General features: G+C 41.5%; 2 protein-coding genes and 1 long non-coding RNA gene across 3 annotated transcripts in view; 2 read left to right on the forward strand and 1 right to left on the reverse strand.

The window, feature by feature from the left end:
* MYO5C (myosin VC) overlaps positions 1-14,147 on the forward strand; it is a 93,489-nt gene extending 79,342 nt beyond the window's left edge. The window contains exons 37-41 of the mRNA XM_081292998.1: positions 2,201-2,351; positions 2,979-3,261; positions 9,627-9,801; positions 10,297-10,377; positions 12,167-14,147. Coding sequence (XP_081149124.1) covers positions 2,201-2,351; positions 2,979-3,261; positions 9,627-9,801; positions 10,297-10,377; positions 12,167-12,319 — 843 coding nt within the window. The 3' untranslated portion in view covers positions 12,320-14,147. The remainder of the gene's footprint in view (positions 1-2,200; positions 2,352-2,978; positions 3,262-9,626; positions 9,802-10,296; positions 10,378-12,166) is intronic.
* On the reverse strand, positions 12,872-23,319 carry LOC308648375. Its single transcript, XR_014021805.1, has 2 exons — positions 23,185-23,319; positions 12,872-14,794 (listed from the first exon to the last, which is right to left on the reverse strand). It is a non-coding gene; the product is annotated as an uncharacterized lncRNA (long non-coding RNA).
* A 235-nt stretch (positions 23,320-23,554) lies between these two features.
* Positions 23,555-24,729, forward strand: part of GNB5 (G protein subunit beta 5) — a 41,871-nt gene continuing 40,696 nt past the window's right edge. Inside the window, exon 1 of the mRNA XM_081292997.1 lies at positions 23,555-23,688. Coding sequence (XP_081149123.1) covers positions 23,577-23,688 — 112 coding nt within the window. The 5' untranslated portion in view covers positions 23,555-23,576. The remainder of the gene's footprint in view (positions 23,689-24,729) is intronic.

Below are 24,729 nucleotides of genomic sequence, written 5' to 3' on the forward strand. Positions count from 1 at the left end.
GTAGGATACTGCCCTGCTTTGTGTCTTGTGCTGACTGCTGGCCTCTGACCTTCTCCTGATCCAGAGCTCACATAGGGGTTAGGAACTGGGACACTCAGCTCCAGAGACAGCCAGTGTTCCAACTGGCTTCTGGCTTCCCCTTCACCCAAGAGACCAGAGGCATGTCCCCTGTCAGACACTTGGGTGTACACCATAGGCCACGTCCTTCTGGTTGGGACACTTCAAAGTTTTTGGTATTATGACTCCAAAATATAGCCTCTAGTCCAATGTGCTTATTTCTTGTGAGCTGTTCTCTATAGATTCTGATTGTTTTTCCACGATTTGTAAATAGAATTCCTTTACAACCCAACTCTGCTTCTTGGAGTTGTTGCCATGAAGTAGTTCTTCACTTTCAAGAACTCACAGAGAAAAATTTCATTGAATGAAAAAAACAAAGTGCCTCTTAGGGGTTTTGTGGCTTTCTAAAATGGTTGTACTATTTATAATCCCACCAGCAATGTCTGAAGCTTCCAATGTCTCATACCTTCAACATTTAGTATTAACATGTTGTTATTTACCAATTTTCATGAATATAAAATGATACATTTTTACTTGAATCTTATTTGCTTGATTACTAGTGAGGTCAAGCATCCTTTCAGAGACTTATTGGTAATTTGTGTTTCCTTTTAAATTGCCTAATCACATATTTTCTCCATTTTTCTTAGAGCTGATGTTTTTCTTGTTGGTTTGTAGAAAGTCTTTACATATTATGATGTACTGTGGTTTATTTTCTAATTTTATTTATGGAGTCCTTTGTCATACATAGTTCTTTTTTTAATTTCTATGTACTTAAATCCATTAATCCTATTCTTTCATGATTTGTGTCTTAAGAATTCTCTACCCAAGATCATGAATATATTCCCTTCTAGAATTTTACAGTTTAGAATTTAGAGTCCACAATTATGGTTTTACCTACCCAACATTGGTGCAATTTTTATCAATCCCAAATAATGTGTGAGGTAATGGTCTCATATCTTATTCCATGTGGATAGCCAATCGTCCCAATGAAGTGAAGATAAAATAAAGCATAAAAATAATCCTGCCAGTACTAGAAAACAAAAAGAGAAATAAGAAACTCCAACTTAAAAAAAAACTGACTAAAAATCACCAAGGGGTAAGAGGAGGGGTAGGAGGTACCATGGATCAGTCTAGTTAAGACAAACTGGCATCTGTGAGATGATAATGGAAGAGGATATTATTCAACATCATTTATTTTAAGATTCTTTCTTTGTGTCCTTCAGCCACATAGGGAGTATTCTTTTCTAAGTTTGAGTAATTTTTCAATTACTTACTATACCTTTATATCTAAATTTCTGTTGTTTTTTCCCACTACCTCTTATCATAATGTCCTATTTTTAATTTTTAAAATCTCTTTGAACATATTAAATATACTATATTAGTGTATTAGAGACTGCTGTAACAAAATACCCTAGACCAGATTACACAATAGAAACTTGTTTTCTCACCATCCTGACAGATTGTCAGTTCCTGATGAAGGCTCTCTACCTGCTTTCAGAGAGCCACCTTCACCCTGTGTCCTTTTCTGTGTGCAGAGAGAATGACAGAGGATGAGTGAGTGGGCTCTGTGTTGTCTCTTTTTATGAGGACACCAATTGTATCAGATCAGGGACCCACCCTGGATTTCACTTGACCTTAATTACTTCCTTGGATCCTTCTCCAAGTATAGCCACGTCTATTAGAGGGAATTAAGGCTTCAACATATGAATTTGAGGGAGACACAAACATTCAGTCCATAGTATACATTTTAAAACATCTCAGGTTGATCTAGACCTTTTAATTGTAAGGCTACTCCATCTAAAGACCTCTAAACAGCAGTTGGTTTCCTTGGGAGCTTTGCAGTTTTTTCTGTGAGCTTCTGTGGGAGTTGTTTTCCTCTCAGTCCCAGGCTCCAGGGCACCTTTGTAAGGAAGTGCAGTGACACGATGACTGGCAGATCATTAAGGAAAATGGTGTCATTTTTTAATAGAAAATAAATATTACCCCAAACTTCAAGGACTCATTTGAAACAAAGCAGACATGAAGTTTTAAGGTGTACAAGCTATAGTAGATGCTGATTATAATATCATTAGTAGAGACAGTACTTTCAATTCTCTACGTATCTATTGTGTTCTAATATTAATATGCTCAAAATTGCTTTCAGGAATTTATGAAGCATAACAGTCCACATCAGAATAAGAATTGCTTGAACAATTTTGACCTTTCAGAATACAGACAGATTCTTAGTGATGTGGCCATACGAATATATCATCAGTTCATTATCGTAATGGAAAATAACATCCAACCAATAATAGGTAAGAAGAGAGTTGATGACCAAAAAAATATTCATAGTAACACTGAAACTTTTTAAAACATAGGCTTGGTGTTAGGAATGTTTGATTATGAGTAACATAATTTTAAAAACCAAGAAAACATAAATGCCCACCTTTTCATTCTTTGCTTGCTTAAAATGATTCCATTAATAATAGTACACAGCTGGTAGTTTTCTTTCTGTAAAGATGATCCATCCTGAAAGAAAACACTTGGGAGCTTCTATCATTGATGTGATCTCTGTACTTCTTAGGTAGCTATTTCTGGAGCTTTAAAAGTCCCATTTAAATTTTTGTATACTTTGCTCAGTTTTCTGAAACTAAAATGCCTTAGGCCCTGAGTTATTGCTAAACAGCTCTCCTTCCTCTGAGTTAAGAGTGGCATCAGGCCTGTAAGGAGCTTGGCCCTTTAGGAGAGCTGTCCATTGTGTCCCCTCACCCCTGCCCAGCACCCCCATGCTCCCAAATCCTTGACTCTTGCTTTTTCTATCTCAACTACATCCACTGACTCTTGTAGAAAGTGTGCCATCTCCTTCAACAGACACACGAGGGCAGTGGGACATGTTCTCTGACGTGCCCCTGTGTGAGAAGTGCTTCTATTTCTCCCCTTAGTGCCTGGCATGCTGGAGTATGAGAGTCTGCAGGGCATCTCCGGCCTGAAGCCCACGGGCTTCCGGAAGCGGTCATCCAGCATTGACGACACGGACGCCTACACGATGACCTCCATCCTGCAGCAGCTGAGCTATTTCTACACCACCATGTGCCAGAATGGCCTGGACCCAGAGCTTGTGAGGCAGGCAGTGAAGCAGCTGTTCTTCTTGATTGGGGCAGTCACCCTGAATAGCCTCTTCCTGCGCAAGGACATGTGCTCCTGCAGGAAAGGGATGCAGATAAGGTAAAGCCCATAAACCACCACTAATCTGGGGAGGCTGGCCAAAAGAGTGCTAAGCAACTCAGTGAGACCCTGTCTCTAAATAAAATATAAAATAGGGCTGGGGATGTGGCTCAGTGGTTGAGTGCCTCTGAGTTCAATTCCCAGTGTAGATGCAACACACACCCCAGCATCAGATGCACAGGGGTGGTACTGTAGGAGTGTGCAGGGCACTTAGAGCCTTGGAGATGTTGATGGTGGCATGCCCCCCACCCCCACCCCCACACCACCATCTAACTTGAAGCTCTGGCATAGTGACTGTAGCTGAGAACCAGTAATTGTATATTTTAAATTCTGGCCTTCCAGGGTTACCATACACTCTACCAGTATTGGCTACTTTCTCTGTGGAGAAACCAGGCTGAGAACACAGGGAACAGTGGAAAAGTCTATAGGATCCCCACCTTTGAGAAGCTCAAAGCAGCCTAAATAACAATTCAATACAACCATGTAAATCACAACAAGTGGTGCAGGAAATGCTTCAGAGAAAAGAGATTAATTATTGTGGATGGGAAACTGAGAAAGCCAGAGAGTTTGCGCTGAGTGGTAAAGTTGAGGGAAAAGAACTTCCAGGCAGGGAAGTGGGCAAAGGAGTAACAGTGGAGCTACAGAGTAGATGTTTATGATTCGGAGAATGTATACAGGAAGTGGACACCTGTGTGTGATTTGAGAGCTGGGGGTGGTGATGATGGTAATGTGAGCAAAAGTGACAGAGTCTCTTGAGCCTAGAAATAAATGTGAGGCATCCATCATATCTCTTTAGACTAGTGAAACTTGGAGTTGGGCATCCCCACAAAGCTGGCTGACAAATTCCCATAACACCAGGTTGTAGATGAAAAGGAGTGTTCAGAAGGACTGGCCTTTGCAGGTTTTTTTTCTCTTCATTGAGAAAGTAAAGAGTTCTGTTTATTTCGCAAGCTCTAAGCAGATGCCCTGCGGCCCTCTGAGATAGGTTGTAGCCTTCTTTAAAGCCATACACCAAAACTGAATGGGGACCTCAGTAAAAGGAGACATGAGTGAGATGCATGACTCACTGGGAATTGAACTCAGAGGCACTCAACCACTGAGTAACTTTGTAAGAGCCACTGTAGAAAGGCCTGCCTACTTACCCCTCTTCTCCTAGGGCTGGAACTCCACAAGCTAGAGGTGGTGCCAGCGTTAGAAAGCGACGGGTAGCATGTACATTTTAACAACATTCACTTACTCATATATTTAAGCACCTGCCATAAGCAAGGCATGCAAAAGATTTTTTGATGAAAATATGAGCAACAAAACAATAAAACATGAAAACAAGTAGAAAATCTGAATCAATGAAAAGTACATATAGTGCATAGAGTAGTTTGAAAACTGACTCTGCTTCCTGGCTGCCAGAACAGGAACTAGAAAATGTGGCCCAAGTAAATACCTTGCTTTCTAGCCTGAGGAAATCTGGGGAGAATATGAAAGGCATTGATTTGGGTCTTAAAGGACAGGTAGGATTTTAACAGATCAAGAACTAGCTCAATGAGCACAAGCTGAAATGAAGGAAAAACTAAAGACAGAGAATGAAAAGCCCCTTTAGATCGGTTCACCCAGGAATGATGGGAGAACTTTTTAGAGACAGAGTGGAAGGCCAGGTGAGCCATGCATACTTTACCTCCTCAGCAGCTACAGTAGATGTTTTCTTTTTCAGAGGCTTTAATATATGAGTTCAATTTAATAGTCATGGGACTATGCAGATTGTAGGTTTCATCTTGGGTGAGTTCAGGTGCATTTCATCTAAATTGTTGAGTTTACATGCATAGAGTTGCTCTTAATAATTTTTTTATGCTTTTAATTTCTGCAGGATTTGTAATGTTGTGCCCTTTTGAGTAACTGATATCGGAAATCTGTGTCTTCTCTTTTTTTTTCCTTCATCAGTCTTGCTATAAGTTTGTCAATATTATCGATCTTTCCAAAGAACCAGTTGTTGGTTTCATTGATTTTTCTCTACTTTTGTTTCTAACTTTCTTGATTTCTCATATTATCATCATTATTTCATTCATTCTGCTGACTTGATTTATTTTGCTCTGCTTTTTCTGGTGTCTTAAAGTAGAAGTTTTGATGATTAACTTTTAGGCCTTTCTTTTTTTCCCACATAAGCCTTTAATGCTATTAATTTCCCTCTAAGCTCTACTGTAGCTCCAACCCACAGATTTTGGTATGTTTATATTTTCATCTTTGTTGGATTCAAAATCTATTTTAAGTTTCCCTAAGGCCTACTGTCTGACCCAAGTGTCATCTGTGTTGTTTAATCTCCAGGTGTTTGGAGACTTTCTTATCATCTTTCTGTTATTGATGTTTAATTTAATTCCATGGTGGTCACAGACATGCTTTAGAAACAGAAAGTAGAACGGTAGTTCCCAGGGACTAAGGGCATGAATTATGACACCAGAGTGACCAACCATCCCACTTTGCTCAGGACTTTCCCAGTTTTATTTCTAAATTTATTAACAGTTAAGAAAAACATATTTGTATGATTTCAATTCTTTTAAATTTGTTATAATTGCTTTTATGACACAGAATATGGTCCATTTTTGTGAATGTTCTATGTTCGTTTGGAAAGAATGCATATCATGGCATTGGGTTAATGTTTGAATAAAATATCAAATCAACACAGTTTGTTGATGAATAGGTTCAGCTCTATATATTTGCTAATTTTTCTACCAGTTCTGATAATTAGTACAGAAATGTTGAAGTCTTCGACTATACTTATGGATTTGTTTGTTTCTCCTTGCAATCTGTCTGTGTTTGCTTGTGGTTATTTGAAGCCTTTTGTTAGATGCACACCTATTAAGAATTGTTTTGTCTTCTTGGTGAGTTGACCCTCCTATGATTATGTTATGTTCCTCTTTATCCCTTCCTGGTAATTTCCTCTTCCCTGAAGTCTTTTTTTTTAAAATATGAAATTACATAGCTACTCCATATTTCTTTGATTAGCATTTTCATAGTATATTTTTCCCATTCTTTTAATCTACATATATCATATTCAAAGTGAGTTTCTCATAGGCAGCATATATTAGGGTGTTGGGGTACTTTTTAAAATCCAATAGGACAATCTGTGCTCCTTAAATAGGATATTTAGACCATCTTAATTTAATGTAATTACTGATATATTTAGAATTATGTCTACCATCTCATTATTTTCTATTTGTTCTTTGTGTTTTTGTTTTTGTTTTTGGTGCTGGGAATTAAACCCAGGGGCACTTTACCACTGATCTACATCCCCATCCCTTTTTATGTTTTATTTCGGGACAGGGTCTCACTAAGTTGCTAAGGAGCTCACTAAATTGCTGAGGCTGACCTCAAACTTGCAGTCCTCCTGCCCCAACCTCCCTAATCACTGGGATTACAGGTGTGTGCCACCCACTCCCAGTATCCTTCTGTTTGTTGTTGTTTGTTTCTCCAATTTTCTTTTTCTTTTTTTTTGTCTTTAGTGTTATTTGAACATTTTTTAGTATCTCTTTTAATTTACTTAGTGCATTTTAACCATATCTTTTTTTTTAATATTTATTTTTTTTTAGTTCTCGGCGGACACAACATCTTTGTTTGTATGTGGTGCTGAGGATCGAACCCGGGCCGCACGCATGCCAGGCGAGCGCGCTACCGCTTGAGCCACATCCCCAGCCCCCTTAACCATATCTTTTTGAAGAATTTTTAGTGAGAATCAATCTTACCATGTCAAGTGGACTATAAAAATCTTACATAAGTCCCTTTATGCTCCCTACTTTATGTTATAGTTGTCTTATGGATAATAATGATGATGATGATGAACTAAATATAAAAGCAGGATATTTCCACCCTCCCTCTCTCAGCCTTGGGAATTCCTTTTTAGCTCTTCAGCCAGAACCAGGGGTCCCCTCCTCGAGCTTCTTATTGTTAATGCCCACTTTTTTTTATTTTTTTAATTATCAATGGATCTTTATTTTAGTTATTATATGCCATGCTGAGAATCAAACCCAGTGCCTCACGCATGCAAGGCAAGTGTTCTACCACTGGGCTACAACCCCAGCCTTAATCCCACTTTTGAGTTTCAGGCTGCATTGAGTTCAAGCCAGTGAATGGGAGAAAAATTGGTAAACTCACTGTCAATTTGGAAGTGTTTTAAACTTTGGTCATCTTCCTCAACACACCTGCTACTTTTTACCTTTCAGAGACCTTAGACAGCTGCTCCATGCAGTCTGTCCAGGTTTTATACCCCATTCAGTGGGAGAGAGAGGATGGAATATGCGTATTCTCTCTCCCCAAGAACCAGAACCGCATACACATTCACAGATGGGAGGATTAGCATACTGAGTTCAGAATTAGAAAGGATTACGGCAGGATTGAATAGGGTGGATTGGAAGGGGTGAGATGGGAAGTCCATTAAGAATCTGTTGCAATAAAAACTGCAAGTCATAAGAACTCAAACTAGTTCTTTGCAACAATGCAACAAAGGAGACCAATGTACTCATTCCATCCCTATGGAGCACATAAGTCAGCATTAGTGCCCCAGTTCATAATTAGAGAGAAGACCCATATGGGGAGTTGCCAATCTGGAAGGCCACAGCTAGAACTGACCTTGGAGATAACTTCAATGATCAACTGAGATCGACCTTTAGGATCACCTAATTGATGTCCAATACTCAAACTTTTTATTAACAGTTTCATTGATATTACATATCGTAGTGCTCTTCCAAATTAAAATGCATATAGTTCAGCAGTTTGAGTAAGCATCACCACAATGTGATTTAGAATCTTTTCATCAACCCCCAAAAGAAATCTTATACACATAATCTTATACACTCTTTTCCCCCACCCACACTCCACCCCACCCCAACATACTCCCACCAACCTGGGCAACCACTTATATATTCTCTTTCACTACATATTTTGTGTATTTTTAAACATTTTTAAATCAACAGAATCATAAAATATGTTGTCTTTGTGTTTGGCTTCACTTAAGAGGAAATTCTTCCATGGAGCAGATATCAACTCCTAATATTTTTTTCTTGTTGAAAAATATCTCATTGTATTGGATATGCTCCAATTTGCTTACCCACTCATCAGTTGATAGATGACATTTGGGTTGTTTTCACAATTTTAGGTCCATTTGATGGCCTATACTGCTGTTATGAGTATTTGTTGTACAGTTTTTTATATGGACATATTTTTAGTCCTCTTGAGTATATATCTATTATTAGAATCACTGGTATGTTAGCTTTTTGTCAAAAAACATAACAGGGGCTGGGGATATGGCTCAAGCGGTAGCGTGCTCGCCTGGCATGTGTGCGGCCCAAGTTTGATCCCCAGCACCACATACAAACAAAGCTGTTGTGTCCGCCGAAAACTAAAAAATAAATATTAAAAAAAAACATAACAAAATACCTGTGGTAATCAACTTATAAAGAGCAAAGTTTTATTTTGGCTCAGAATGGTTGAGGTTTCAGTCTACAGATAGACAATCTATTGCTTTTGGGCCTGTGGCAAGGCAGTATATCATGGTAGAGAGTGCATGATGGCCAGGAAACATAAAGAGAGGAAGAGAAAGGGCCAGGATCCCAGGATCCCCTTCAGGAGCATGCGCCCTGTGACCCAATTTCCTCTCATTAGGTCCCACCTCTTAAAGGTCTCACCACCTTCCAGTAGCACCACCTGTTAGGGACCAAGCCTCCAACACATGGTCTTTGGGGGACATCCAAGATCCAAACTGTAGCACTGGGTCATACAATAACTATATGTTTAATTTCTAGAAACTACAAGATTACTTTCCACAGCAGTTGTGTAATTTTACATTCCCATTAGCAATGTGTTTGCAATGTATGAATGTTCTCCACACTTTCATCATATCCAGAGAAGCTGATGAATTCCTAAGCTCAACAGTGACTGGTGGCACTAAAATCAGTGCCTCTTAACTCGTAAACCTGTAATAATTAGCGACAGAAACAAGAATGAAAACCCAGTTCACCGAAAGCAAGTTTCCAACCAAATGAAACATTTCTGCCAATTCAGGAAAAGAAATCAATGTTTTATCCTACAGAAATCTTCTCTTCAAATATTACTGTTTTGGTCCTTTTATAGATTTGCAAAACTCAACTTTGAAAATTACTGTAGTCAGATTTCCCTCAAGTGCATAGCTATTCCAGCCCCTTACCTCAGACCAACATGACCCTTAGAACCATGGATCCAGAGAGCTAGTCATCTCATCCATCCCCTCCTGTTAGAGATGAGACTGCTGGACCTGGCTCCTAAGATCTCTGTAAACTGTGTGGGACACACTGGGGGATTTGGCATCTTCCCTGAAGTGTTCTGTGCTCCTCTGCCTTTCACTTCAGGTGCAACATCAGCTACTTAGAAGAATGGCTTAAAGATAAGAATTTGCAGAACAGCTTAGCCAAGGAAACTTTGGAGCCCCTCTCTCAGGCAGCCTGGTTGCTCCAGGTCAAGAAGACCACAGACAGCGATGCCAAGGAGATCTATGAACGCTGCACCTCATTGTCAGCTGTGCAGGTGACCAGCCTTCCCTAGTGCCTCCCTGGATCTTCTAGGACAGATCGTGGATTGCCATGGCTTTTCCTGGCTCAGTCAGCCGGGTTGCGCTGGACTTTGCGTTCACAGAGCACACTTGTCTCTCAGGGCTCACCCTTTTGCCTACTAAATATATATTAGATACTAACTCTAGGCCTCAAAACACAAACACGTATGTGATATCCCTTTGACCATTAAACTCATACATGTGCATGTGTGAAGGGTGCACACGTGGGAGGCAGGGAAGTTGGAAAGGGGGGTTCCTTTACTGTCATCTAATTATATGTTATTTGTGTTTGCTTGTCTTCTACACCCTTCTCCCCTTGTTTTCTCTTTTCTTGGAAATAGAAAACATGATTCCTGAGCCAAATGACAGTATAAAAGAACCAACTGTGGTTCTCAAAATTCCATGACTGTTATTACATGACCAGAGTGTTGTCTTTCGTGGTCTAATACCATGTTATGTGATGTTTGCAGATCATAAAGATCCTTAATTCATACACACCTATAGATGACTTCGAGAAAAGAGTGACTCCATCCTTTGTTCGAAAAGTACAGGTGAGATCCTTCAGGATGTGCCTTTTAATTTTACCTGTTAAGTATGATATAAGCCACTGATACATAATTAATTTGAAATCCAAGGTTAAAGTACATTTTACCATACGTGCAAATGAAAGACACCCAGCTCAAAGGCAATAGGAATGTTCCCAGCTTTCAGAATCCTTGTTAGTCCTGGTGGGAAGGGAATGAAAACACTCAAACTGGGTCTCAGCTGCTGTGATTGATCTCTCAGCCCATCTTGTTTCTGATTGGTCTTGAAATACAGCACAGATGGGCACAGCATATCTGGTTTTTTTATGTGATCCCTAAAGTTTCTTCCCCCAGTGAACTAGGACAGCAGTTCCCCAAGTTTGGTTTGAAGGTTCTGGGGTGGGGGGAGGGGTCCTTGAGACTCCTTCCTAGGTCTGCAAAATCCTTCCTTTTCCCAAAGACATAACCTGGGTGAGGCAGGATTTTTCTCATCTACTTCAACCAAAATAACATCTCACAACAGATTGAGTGCATAAGCAGATATAATATCTTACGTCATGTGTCTTATGTTAAATCAGACATTAAAGAGATTTATAGAAATAGGAAATATCACTTCTAAGTCTTTTTTTTAAAAAAATTAGTTCTTTTTCATTGAAAATGTTATGTTTAACATGTACTGAATTTATTATTATCCCAGTGAATTAGTGAATATTTTAAATTGTTACTTTAATTATTGATACAATAAATGTCAATAATTACAGCCACATACATAAAAGCTCTTTGGAGTCCTCATAAATTTTTTCCACATTGTTTATTGGTACATTATAATTGTACATAATAATGTGATCTGTTACTACATATCTATACATGCCAACATTATAACAATATAATTTGGCCAAGATCACCTTCAGAACTTCCTCCTTCCCTTCCCACCTCCCACTCCTGGGTCCCATTCCTCTACTGAGCTCCCTGTGAGTTTTCATGAGATCTGTCCCCTCCTTTCTTTTCTTTTTTCCTCTCTAACTTCTGCATGTAAGAGAAAACGTGACCTTTGACCTTCTGATTTTCACTTATTTCGCTTAACATAATGTTATCTAGTTCCATCCATTTTCCTTCAAATGTCATGACTTCATTTTTCTTTATGGCTGAATAAAACTCCATTGTGTATATACCACATTTTCTTTATCTGCTCATCCATTGATGGACACCTAGACTGGTTCCATAGTTTGACTATTTCAAACTGTGCTGCTATAAACATGGGTATACATGCATCACCGTACTATGATGACTTTAATTATTTAGGATAAATACCAAGGAGTGGTATTGCTAGGTCATATGGTGGTTCATGCCTAGTCTTTTGAAGAACCTCCATGCTGATTTCCATAGTGGTTGTACTAATTTACAATCCCACCAACAGTGTAAGTGTTCCTTTTCTCCACATCCTCTTCAGAATTTGTTGATGACTGCCATTCTGACTGGTGTGAGAAGTCCTCATAATTTTTAAGAATATAAAGCAGCCATAAGACCCAAAGTTTGCACTTAGAATTATGCCATGAGAATACGTAAGAATAGAAAACAGATTTACAGTCAGCCCATCCTGTGGGAAATTCACTTCTGGAACAAAAGGATTCATGAGAGCTGGACAGATCTTTTGTCTCAGAGCTGAGCTGCTGAACAGTGTGAGATGACAGGATGTGGACAGGAGTTCTCCGTTGAAGCTGCAGCTGTTGGGTTTTCTCTGCTCTTGACCTCCAGGTAGCAATGAAGCTGAATGCGCTGGTTACCATACTCACTTTTCCTCTGGTTCTAATTTCAGGCACTTCTGAATAGCCGGGAGGATTCATCACAGCTGATGTTAGATACCAAATACCTCTTTCAAGTCACATTTCCTTTTACTGCCTCTCCACATGCTCTGGAAATGATTCAGATCCCCAGCAGTTTCAAGCTAGGCTTTCTCAATAGATTATAGCAGGAGAAAAGGTCAATGCACTGGTCCCTCCAAGCCTGAGTGAAGTCACAGATAAAGAACACGGTTTATTCCCTGGAACTGGAAATGCTTTGGAATGTGATTTCAGGAAGAAAAGAAAGTTCTTCCCAACCGGCCACATCTCTGTCTCAGTGGTGGTGGTGCTGCTGCTGCTGTCATTTTGTAAGAATCCACTGTGGTTGGAAAGGCCCTATCTCACTTCAGAATCTCAGTTGGCTTTTACTGGAATCCCTGGAAGGATCATATTTTCTTCTGGATGCCTTTGATCTAATCTGTCTTGTGACAGGGCTCCACACTAGGGAATGAGATCTGGGGACCAGTGGCTTCTAACGTTTTTGAGTTTCCTGTGAAGCTCAGGGACATTTATGAAGCCACAAATTGGTTCTATGGCTGTGTCTTCCAAGAAATAGTCTTATTTGGTCACCAGACCCACCCAAAGTCCCCTTTCCCTATGCCTACAGGGTGGGGAAGGATTTCAATGACTTTTTTTAAAAAGTTTTACTAAAAACAGCTCAGCATAAATATATATATATATTTTTCTTACTTCAGATTCCTCTAATTTTTAAGAGAATATTCAATCTCAAATTAATCATAAGAAGTATTTTATATATAATCTATTTAAAACAAATATATTATCAAGCCTTAATTGCTGTGCCAATTACCATATTCTCTGAAAGAATATTTCTTTAAATTGTATCTGCCAACATATTTGCCATACTTTTTCATGGTTTAATATTTTTATACAATAACTTTTAAAACTAAGTTTAAAAAGGCAACCTAAGTGTTTTTTCTGTACCTAATCAACACCCCAATATATTTTTAAATTTTTTACTAAAAATAACTGAAGACGCCAGGTGCAGTGGCAGAGGCCTGTCACCCCAACAGTTTGGGAGGCTGAGGCAGGAGGATTGAAAATTCAAAGCCTCCTTCAGCAACTTAGCAAGGTCCTAAGCAATTTAGCAGGAGCCTGTCTCAAAATTAAAAAAGGGCTGAGGACATTGCTCAGTGGTTAAGGGCCCCTGGATTCAATCCCTGGTACCAATGAGTAAAAAAAAGTAACTGAAGACTTGTGTTACTTTTTTCTTTTGAGAAATCTGTTTCCCAGATTTTATGGAAACTGGCTATTTCTTATGCCCCAAACCTTCTCATTCCTTCCCTTCAGATCATAAAGTTTCCTTTGATGTACACTCCTGACCTGTGACCTGTGGATCTACGACTTTCTTATACACCCGAAGGAATCCCCTACCCCCTTGTGCCTCTGACAAGGTCTCAGGCAAAACTGTGATTCTGCACTAGAGACATACATCTCAGGAGTGGGAATAACACATGATTATGAAGCAATGCCACCCTACTATGTACTAATGTCTTTTCAAATTATAAATGATTTACTTTAGTTCACTTCAATACATTGTATATAAAACAATGAGAAATGGAACTTTATAATACTTCAATAAAATAAATTACAAGATGAATTGGGTCAGATTCTTGTAGTTGCTAGATTATAAGTCTTCAGTGCACAAGTTTTATGCCCTTCTTTAGGGGTTGTAAGAAAGATACTAGAATCTTTGTAGATTCAAAATATCTCATTTAAAGTATATGAAATATTTAGAGAAGAAGTAAACATCCTAACTGGCTCTGGCTGTGTCTCCATGGGGCTCTAAGAGTGCATCATAAAGAGGGGCTACTGGGCAGGGAATCGTCTCAGTTTCTGAGCTTTGGTGCCCTGTCCAGACCTTCCCACACTTTCCCTTTCTGTCTCCCACCTCAGGATTCATGCCTATATGTTAGTGCTTATTCTGGGCTGTAAACCAATAACATTGACCATTTTTTTTCTGTTGTCCTGTGGGCTCCTGGAGGTCATACCCCACATTTATCTTCATGCTGGTGAGATGGGAGAGAACTGAAGGAGAAAAGTCCTTTTGGAGGTGGCAGGGATCAAAAGTGTGGGGAAGCAGTCAGTCATGAGAAAGAATAGATCTTGCTTGGGGACAAGGAGACCTGTGGAGGCCATGAGTTTACTGGTACAGAAGGGGAGGGGGAAAACACTCACCGCAGAGTCTTGATCAGTTCTGAAGAGCTGAAGGGGGTGGGGGCAACACTGAGAGATGCTGACCACATGCAGTCACGGGGTTGCTCAGTGGAGTGGATGCGGATTCATGGGATCAAACGGTGCCAAAGTTTGCCTCCTACAGAGGGCAAAGAATGGGCCCATGAAGTGGTCCTCAGGGATTAACCGGGATCCTGGCCATGTGAATGGGCAGGAGGTTCAAGGGGTAAGTGAGTGCCCAAGAGTGAGCATGGTCAGGCAGGTGGAGAGGAACAAGAAGGCTGAGCGTAATACCTAGATAAGGAGATTAGGGGCCAGCGGCTTTCACACCTTCACACTGCAGCAGAAACTCCTCACCTTCCTGCCCAGTTGGTCAGTTGGTTGTTGGCTGGTCGGTTCCAAGTGTGACTCTGTGGAAGGTAAGCACGGGTGAATGTACTCAGGTTTTCTTAAAAGCTCAGCAGGGTGTCCAGGTGCATACAGACCAAGGTTCCCAGGGGCTTCCTATGTAGTGGGAACCTGGGTTATAGTTTATTTGTTGTATATTCTCATTTTTTTCAAGTTGCATGAATTCATACATTATTGGTGGAACTGCAAATTGGTGCAATCCCTCTGAAATTAGGAATGGAATCGCTATTTGACCCAATTATCCCACTCCTCAGCATATATCCAAAGGATTTAAAATCAGCATACTACATGATGCAGCCACATCAATATTTATAGAAGCACAATTTGCAATAGCTTAGCTATGGAACCAACCTAGGTGCGCATCAACAGATGAATGGATAAAGAAATTGTGGTATATGATAGAAGGTTTTTGACACTGAACATGTTATAGCTGTAGGGAGCCTGGGAGATACATCCACGTTGTTTCATGTATCAACAGTTTATTCATTTTTTGTTGTCTGAACAGATCACTATTTTTCTGGCCTACTACTGGTGAACATTTTAATTTTTCTAGCTTGGGACTAGTATGAATAAAGGTATTAGAGCATTCTTATTTATATTTTCTTTAGGAAATAAGTATTCATTTCTGTTGACTACATACCCAAGAATAGAACTGCTGAATCACAGACTATATGCATGTGTACACTAGTAGGTCTAACCAACCAGTTTTCAAAGTAATTGTACCAGTTTGCATTCCCACCAGCAAGGAAAGACAGTTAAATTCCCACATTCTTGCCCCTACTCTATATGGCCATATTTTTAATTTTAGGTATTCCAATACGTAAGCAGTAGTATCACACTGTGGTTTTAATTTGCATTTCTTTGATGACCAATGATGTCCAGCACATTTTTATATTTTTGACTATTGGAGGAGTGCCTGTTCAAGTCTTTTGCCCATTTTTAAAATGATTTTTATTGAGATATAAAGCACATGACTTAAAACTCACCATTTTAAAAAGATTCAGTGGTGTTCAGCATATGTACAAGGATGTGCAATCTTCACCACTGATTCCAGAGCATTTCCCTCACCCCAAAAAGAAACTGCATACCCATCAAGTAATCACTCCCAGTTCTACCTCTCCCCTCCTCTGCCCTCAACAACCACTAAGCTACTCTCTGTCTCTATGGCTTTGCCTGTCCTGGACCTTCCATATAAATGGAATCATATGTGGTCTTTTTTCTGACAGTTCCCACAAAATAATATTTTCCACACTCATCAATGTCACACCAGATTTCATTCTTTTTATTGCTAAATAACAATCTGCTATATGGATATACTACATATTGTTTATCCATTATTTAGTTGGTGGATATTTGAGTAATTTCTACTTTTTAGCTAGTAATAATGCTTGCCACTTATCTTGGGTATATACCTAGAATTGGGCTGCTGGGCCATATAGTAGCAAGTCTATATTTAACTTTCTGAGTAATGACAAATTTTTTTCCACAGTTGCACTATTATAGAATGGCTACCCCACTTTACATTATTACCAGCAATGCAGGAGGGGTCCTTGGCCCATTTTTAATTGAGTTAATGGAGTACTACATTAAAAGTAAAAACTGAAATATACCATATATCTCCAACAATAGGAGGATGGTTTAATAAACTGTGACACTCCATAGTATAGAATAATACTGAAGCTATTGCCAAAAAAAAAAGGTAAATCTATAAGTATTAACAGAGTAAGTTCAGTGAAAATGGGAGCATTTTTTTACTTTTTTTGTCAAAATATTCTTTGAGGTATTTGCCCTAGTTTGAAAAATTCCCTCATCCTAAAAAGGATTATTGGCAATATGTATAATGAAACATACTAAAATGAAACATGGCTCATGACAAATACCAAATGAAAATATCAGGATATAGAAATAGAAACAATATACATAAACAGTATGACCCTCAATGATCTTAAACATCTACCTCATATATATCAAAATATGAAAAGGAGCCCCTCTGGTGGTGAGGATTATAAGTAATTAATTCCTTAAACCTTTTTGAGTTTTTTTCAGACTTTCTACAGTGAACACAAGTAACATATGTAGTTTAAAAACACTTTTGATTTGTTTTATAGTATTCCCCTTTTTAACCACCCAGGCCTAGAAGTCTAGCTATGAGACATGACTTAAGACTAAAATGACTCAAAACTTAAGATCTCCATTAAAAACTGGTGTTCCCAGACTGAGGGTGTAGCTCAGTGGTAGAGCGCTTGCCTAGCACACCAAAAGCCCTCAGTTTGATCCCTAGGACCAAAGAAAGAAAGAAAGAATAACATGCAAAGATGAAAACACATATTAAGCAAAATCTAGAAGTTCAAAATAGTATATAAGGAGTATACACATATATGCTTATAAAGATACTAGAAGAAAACAAAGTGTTAACAGGTCAGTTGCTGGTGTAGGCCATATAGATAAATAGTTTCCTAATTATTTGTAATGAATATTATAAGTAGTTTTTATAATTTGAAAAAAATTAAAATTCATAGAGAAGAAAAATGTTGTCTCTACCCACATTAAGAACATTGGCAATTTTTTCTGCTTCTATTTTCCTAATCTCCCATCACTTCCTCTTCCCTCTTTCTATAGTCCCTTGGGCTGCTCTTGCCTTCCATTCCTGTAGCTACTGCTCTGTCCAACATTCATTTCCTCTCCTCTGTAACATGGAAATAATCTCCTAACCTTGTTGGCTGCCCTGCTGTCCATTTCACTCTGACCTACTTCTGCAAGCACAAATGCTGGAATAATCCACTGGAATGATGTTGCTCTCCTGCTTAAAGCCTGTTCTAATGCTATTACTGGGTGTCCTCAGCCTGACATTAAAACCGGCAGCCTTTGCAGGGTAGGGGAGTGGGAGATATGTTTACTGAGCCCCAGGGTGGGCAAACAAAACAACTTGATCACACTGGCTCTGCAGTAAAACTACATCCAGGCTCAGGCTCCATCACTGACCTCATTGTGTAGTCCCTCCACATTTCCTTAGCTGTGACACAGATGTCCTGCCTCCCTCCCTCCTGGGGCAGTTGTGAGAGGCTAGGGCCAAGTGCTCTGTGGCAGTCAGTAACTGATTGCCTTGTAACTTTGCTCTCAAAAGGACTGCCCTCTACTCCTCTGTCACCTAGAGTGTTCCAGTGCTGTGCCCCTCCCTGCCCCTTTGCTACAGAAGTTCCCCCAACTCATGAGCTCCCATTCCTTCTCCAGCCCCATGGTGACCTCTGCATGACAGACTTTCCCCTCAGAAGTGTACCCATTGTCACCTCCCCCACAAAAACATCCCTTTCAAGTTTGGCTGCGTGGAAAGTCTCAGATCAAAGCCCCCAGATATCTCTGTTCGAGGAGTCATTTCTTTGAATCTTAACCCTCTTTGGATCACCTACTAAACTCCCCTTCTTAACTGCCTTGTCCTATTTCCAACATTACATCACAGTCCTTCAGAATTCCCCAAAGAAACCTAGGCCATATTGTAGATATCTCCTCTCTTCTTCCCTCTCTCACACCAAGCCCCCTCTCCTGCTCCTTCCTAAGCATGGTCCAAGGCCACCCCACTGCCTTGCTTTGGTCTGGGCCTTCATTAGGTCTTGCCATAGGCTCTTTTTGCTCTTTTCTCTGTATTTTTTTTCCCCACAAAGCTGTTGCTCTTACTGTTGCTACCACTCACAGGTGCACCCCCTATATTTCTGAACTTGAGACAGTGCTTTAAGCATTGCATCTTAAAATTTACCTAAAAATCCTATGAGGAATGATTTTGAGATTTCCATTTGGTAGACTAGCAAACAAAAGCTTCAGGAGGTCAAGGAACTCACCTGACCAGAGGGCTGGGATCTGGGCAGCCAGAACCTGTATCTTCAGCCACTAGATGGTGATATTTCCCCAAGGATGCTCTCCCTTGGGTGGCCTGGGCCTATCTTGACTTTTGATTGCAGGTAAGAACCTGAGTGTTTGACTTCCTGTTAATAAATGGGATGCCTGCTTTGCAGGGAACCAACTCCACACTAACTCAGCCTCATATTTTTGGTTGGGATCAGACTCCACCATTTCCTGATTCTTGTCTTTACTCCAAAAGTTCACCCAGAGAGGAGGAATGGTTTTTAAAATTTTAGATTTAGTATTCACCATAACAATGTTTTCCATCCTGAAACCCCACAGAACTGATATTGTGCTACTAAGATCCACTGGGAGGGTTCCGCAAGTCACCAAAACAACCAGTTAGACATGTTGACTTAAAAAGAACAATACCCTCTGGTGCTTTCTCAAGTGTTGACCCAGTGTATTGCAATAAATCAAAGGTTACAAATTAACTGCTGTGATTTATCCCACATGTACAGGTCTAAGCAGCTACCACCATAGAAGGAAGCAGAGGTGCTACAAATCTAAAAGCACTGATTTTCTCTCATACCTGCCCTTTCTTATTTCCTTTCAGAAACACCTTGGGTGAAAGATGTGTGATCAGACCTTCTTAGTTAACGTATTTGGCTCCTGTGACAAATGTTTCAAACAAAGAGCTCTGAGAACAGTTTTCAAGAAATCACAACAACTCAGCTATTGCTCCATATGTGTAGAACTTGTAAGTGCTACTATTTTTTTTTAACTGTGAGTTACCTGTCTTAGAACAATATTTAATGACAGTTCTCTGAAAAATTAGTTGCCATAGAATCAGTTTACAGAACACATGCCCAGGCTTGTGAGGCAGTGTGGTACAGGGGCACAGGGTGTTGACTTTGGTGTTTGACTGTAGGGTGCAAGTCCTGCTTGTGTTCTAGGTAGAGGTGCCACCAGTTCTTACTACTCTCCTGAACCCATTTTCCCATGTGGAAAATAAGAACATTATTAGCATCTGCATGGGGGGGGGGGTCTGTGAGGCTCCAGTGAATTCATTTAGTAAGGTGTTTCAACAGCCCCAGCACAAAAAACATTCAATGAATATGCGAGCTGTTATTTCTCAGGCCTAATGCTTTTTTCTTTAGTCTTCACCAGTCTGTGAAAGAAGCCACCAAGCTAAAAGACACTGGAAAATAAATAGCCTGGGACCATCTTATCAAGGACCCTGTCCCAGCTGTATGTACAGCTTGTCTGAACATTTTGGGGCCTCAGTAGTGAGCAAAATTAACTTCCAAAAGGGCTTCTTGGCTAAGATTTTGGGAAGGGTTATGAACTGAAACACAAATCCTAGAATTTTTTTTCCAAGTACACAAAAATCATGTCCTCACCAGAGGTGGTTATGCACAGGTTTCAGATCTTGCAGTAAACATGTCCAACGGCATGGCTAAAATTCTAGGCATTAGTCATATCTCAGAGTGTTTGCAAAGCTGTGCTAAATAGTGTGGCTGAGCAGAGCCCCCACCTGGTGAAAAGTGGTAAAGCACTCTTCCAGAAAACCCCAACTGGAAATTCCCACAATATCAACAATTTTTTTTTTTTAAATGTGTGTATGTGAGAGGGGAGGGTGGCGCGGAGGGCAAAGGAAATAGAATAGAATAGAAGAATTTTTTTGACCAGGAATTGAACTCAGGGGCCTGGACCACTGAGCCCCATCCCCAGCCCTATTTTGTATTTTATTTAGAGACAGGGTCTCACTGTGTTGCTTAGCAACTCACCATTGCTGAGGCTGGCTTTGAACTGGTGATTCTCCTGTCTCAATCTCCTAAACTGCTGGGATTGCAGGCATGCAGGTGCCTGGCTTCTACCCAGTTGAAAGAGATAGGCAGTTGAAAAGAGAATTTATTTCCAGGGAGGACGGGTTGGGGTTGTGGCTCAGTGGTAAAGCGCTTACCTAGCACATGCAAGGCCCTGGGTTCAATTCTCAGCACTACATTTAAAAAAATAAATAAATAAAACAAAGGTATTGTGTCCAACTACAACTAAAAAATAAATAAATAAATATTTCAGAATTTACTTCCAAAGATTAGTAGAGAAAGCGGAGGGGGATACAGGAAATGATATTGGCCAAATTACATGGCTAAACTGCTGTTGTGTGCATGTACAAATATGTAACAATGGATCCCACCATCATGTACAACTATAATGCACCAATAAAAAATATGGGGAAAAAAATCACTCCCAAAAAGCAAATGGCAAGTAAACATAAAAAGATTTTGGTACAACATGGTAATTCTGATGTCTCTTGGGGCTCCATGTAATGGGACTCTACCTGTAGTACATTTTTTTTCTAAACTTGGCTCTGCAAATTGTAAAACTGCAGGCATTCAGTTCTTAAAACAAACCTGCTTGGGGTGGGGGGGCTACTCTCCTTCTGTTGATTAATCTAAGTCTTCTGATTTTAAACAACTTCCTCTGTGGGCAGAGGAGCCCAGAATCCCAAACCTTGGGTCCTCTGTTGCATGGGAGTTTCTTCCCAGCTCAGAGGACCTGCCAGGACTCTTCCAGGGGTCAAGCACCAGCCATATCCACCACAAGCACTTGGGGATTCCCAAATATTCCTATGGCTGAGGAGACATCCAGTGACTGACAGTTGGCTTTTCATCCAGATGTTCTAGATCATGTAGACACAGCCCCTCAAAGGACCCTTTTCATGAACAGGGGTGACTCTAACTCAACCGCAGCTGAAATGTAGCTGACCGCAGCTGAAATGTAGCTGACCGCAACTTTTCTGATCTCCAGGTTCCCCACTCCTAAAAGGGAGCTAACACCAAAGTTCAGGAAGGCATTTTGCAATCATGACTTCATCTCCAGATGGTAGATTCCCCAGACTGGAGGTTATTTGGGGTTTATTTTACAGAGAACACCAGTGTCAAGTGCCACCCACCACAGTCTCCACAGGCAGGGAGACCCTGGGTTGCACCCAACCCAGAGTGGGTCCAGAAGCACCAGTCTAAGAATACTAGGAAACGATGCTTCCTTGGTAGGGCCTCCTGAGATAGCCCTGTGGGAAGTGCACCCCATAATCTATTGTCCCATTTAAGTTACTTCCTGTGGATTGCTCAAATGTATCAAACAGCTTCAACAATATTAACATGTGTGCCACACGTTGCTCTGAATGCTCTACATTATCTGAAGAAGGTGCTACCCCATTACAGAAGAGGAGCCTGAGACTGAGAAGTAGATGGCTCCAGTCCACATCTCAGAGCCAACACTTGCTCCCAGGAAGTCCAATGTAGACAGAGCCTGAGCCAGCCTTTAATCTTATGGCACTTCAGATCAAAAACAGATGTAATATTTTGCCTTCACATTTTATTTTTATTTTAAATGTGTACTTTAGTAGTATAAAAACATTTCTCTATTTACATAATTTATGTACTTATTTTAATGACATAATTTATATATATATATATATATATATATATATATATACACATTTATATTTTATATATTGTTTTATATACCACTCGATAAACTAGCATTAACTGAGCACCAACCATATGCCAGTATTATGCTAAATGCTGAGGATAAATGATGAATAAACCTATATTGATTGGCAGGGAGAAGGGAATTGGCAGTTAATGATCATCTGCTATGTATGGAGAAGTCTGCTAAGAGTTTTCACACCCCATTTGTCCTTCCAGGATTTATAACCTTGATTTTCCTTCCCATTCTTCACCTAAGAATGCCTCAGAGAAGGGGAAGAAAGGAGACTTGGGCTGGATGGTCCACATCCAAGTCCAAAGGCTTGTTGATGGGGCCAGACTAGCTGGGTCCAAATCCTGCCTTTCCCTTTTTCTGGCAGTGGGACCCCTAAGTGATTACTGAGCTTTTCCACATCTGTAAAATGGAGATAATAGTGCCCATTCAGGGTGACTCTTGGGAGCATCAAGCGAGTTATTCATTAAAGCCCTTAAGACAGCGAAGTGTGCCTGGGAGAGAGAGGGTGATGTGTTGTCCCTAAGACACTAATTCGAGTTCTTAAGAAAAATGTAGCAACCCTTCATTCTAGGGGTGAGGAAGAGTTCTCAAAAGTCACCCTTGCCAAATGGCTGAACAGGAGCTTAGAAGCCCGTGGCTGAGCCTGTGCACAGAGGCCCTCTGACCCACACCACCCCTTCCGCGGCCCCCAGGACAGGAGCCAGATTGCCCAATGAAGAAAGTAAAAGCAAAACTAAGGGTGGCCTCCTAATGTCTCAGAGACCACTGAGCTTCTCAGCAGCCAGAACTAGTTATATTTTTGTATATTTGAGTCAACAAAAGAGATTTGTTGGGGTGGAAGCTGCAGAACTAGCCAGTGTCAGAGCGGGTATCAGAGGCGTGGGCCAGGCCTCCATGCCCTCTCCTTTTTTGTCCTCTCTGCAAGCAAGAGCCACCAGATGCGAATCAAGTCCCTGGGAGTGGTGGAGGGAAAGGACGGTATTTCTGGGACTTCACCAGGGCCCCCCTCAGGAGCTGGGAGTCCTGAGTTGAACCCCAACGTGACCTTTCACCCCGCGTAGGTCACCCGCAAGTCACGTTTCATCTCTGAGCCTCAGTTTCCCCCCACTAAGATGGGCACGACCCTCGCTCGCTTCTCCCGGGTGCTGTGGCCGCAGCAGCGCTAACGCGGCACCCGCGGGGCACAAGCGCGGGGTTGCGGAGGGGCGCGGACGAGGCGGGCGGAGGGAGGGGGTCTGCGCCGCAGCCGGCCCGCGGCTGCCCGCGTCATCGCCGGAGGGCGGGGCCGCGGGGCGGCGCTCGGGGGTCACGGCGGCTGGAGCTGCGCCCGCCGCGGCTCCGCGCCCGCCCGCCCGGCCTCTCCGCTCGCCCGGCCTCTCCGCCCGCTCACCGCATCCCCGCTCGGCGCTTCCCTCCCGGCCGTGTCCGCGCGCAAAGATGGCAACCGACGGGCTGCAGGAGAACGAGACGCTGGCGTCGCTGAAAAGCGAGGCCGAGAGCCTCAAGGGCAAGCTGGAGGAGGAGCGGGCCAAGCTGCACGACGTGGAGCGTGAGTGCGGGCCGCGGCGGGGGCTGCGGCCGGGAGGGGGCCGGGGTGGGGGGGGACCGGACGGGCAGCCAGGCCCGCGCGGCGCAGGTGAAGGCCGGGCCCAGGCGCGCTGGCGCGGGGAGTGGGCCTTGGATGGTCAGGGCACCTTGCAGAGTCCCGGTCCCTGGCCGGCAGAGGATCTGGCACCGGTTCTGGTCATCACCTGCCTGGAAGATGCAGACCGCCCCTCCTGGGCGGGGGTGAGAGGATGCCAATGGTGACAAGCGCTGAGAGCCCGTGTGGGCGCGGCCTAGGGATAAAACTGCTTTGATTTTTAAATCTTTATCTGGCTTCTCCATCACCGTTGTGTCCTTTTTAGTTTTGCATTTGCAAGGATGGAGACACCCATTTCATACCTCACTTTTCTACTGTCCCCCCTGCAGGGAAGCCACAGAAACTAACCAGATCCAACCATTAGTTTGTTGAAGGCAGTTTAAGTAGCTTTCGCACAGATGCAGAGACTGGCATAAAAGGGCAATAGCAGGGTTAAATAAACTTACATTACTGACCACCACGATGATTCAGAGCCAGTTCTGATTTTTTTGAGGGAGCACTTGACTTACAGAGCCAGGTTCAATGACTTGGCCAGATCAGCTTTTCCTTTTCTTGGTCAGATAGCTCCTCCTTGGCAGAACTTGGGTTAAGGGCCAGGCTTGGGACATTGGTCTTATCTCCTACCGTTTGGCTTAGAAGACAGCAGCTCCCCTTGCTGAGTAACGCTTTCCTCAGGGTCTCTGTAAGTAAAAGATTCACTAAGTCCCTATATAGTTTAGAAATGTGTCTAACTATAATTAAACATTGACCCACAATAATGTAGTTAAGTAAATTGGGAATCATTTTTCTTATATTACAAGAGGTTCAGCTTCTCAGTATTCCATCAGGGACCCAGGCCTCTCTGTCTTTCTTCTCCACACTTACAGCACTGGCTTTTGCCCCATGATTATAATATGATTGCCTCAGCTCCACACATCATTTCTGTATCCAAGACAAGAAGAAAGGAAA

The sequence above is a fragment of the Spermophilus citellus genome, assembly GCF_964194105.1.
Source record: "Spermophilus citellus genome assembly, chromosome: 4".
NCBI lineage: Eukaryota > Metazoa > Chordata > Mammalia > Rodentia > Sciuridae > Spermophilus > Spermophilus citellus.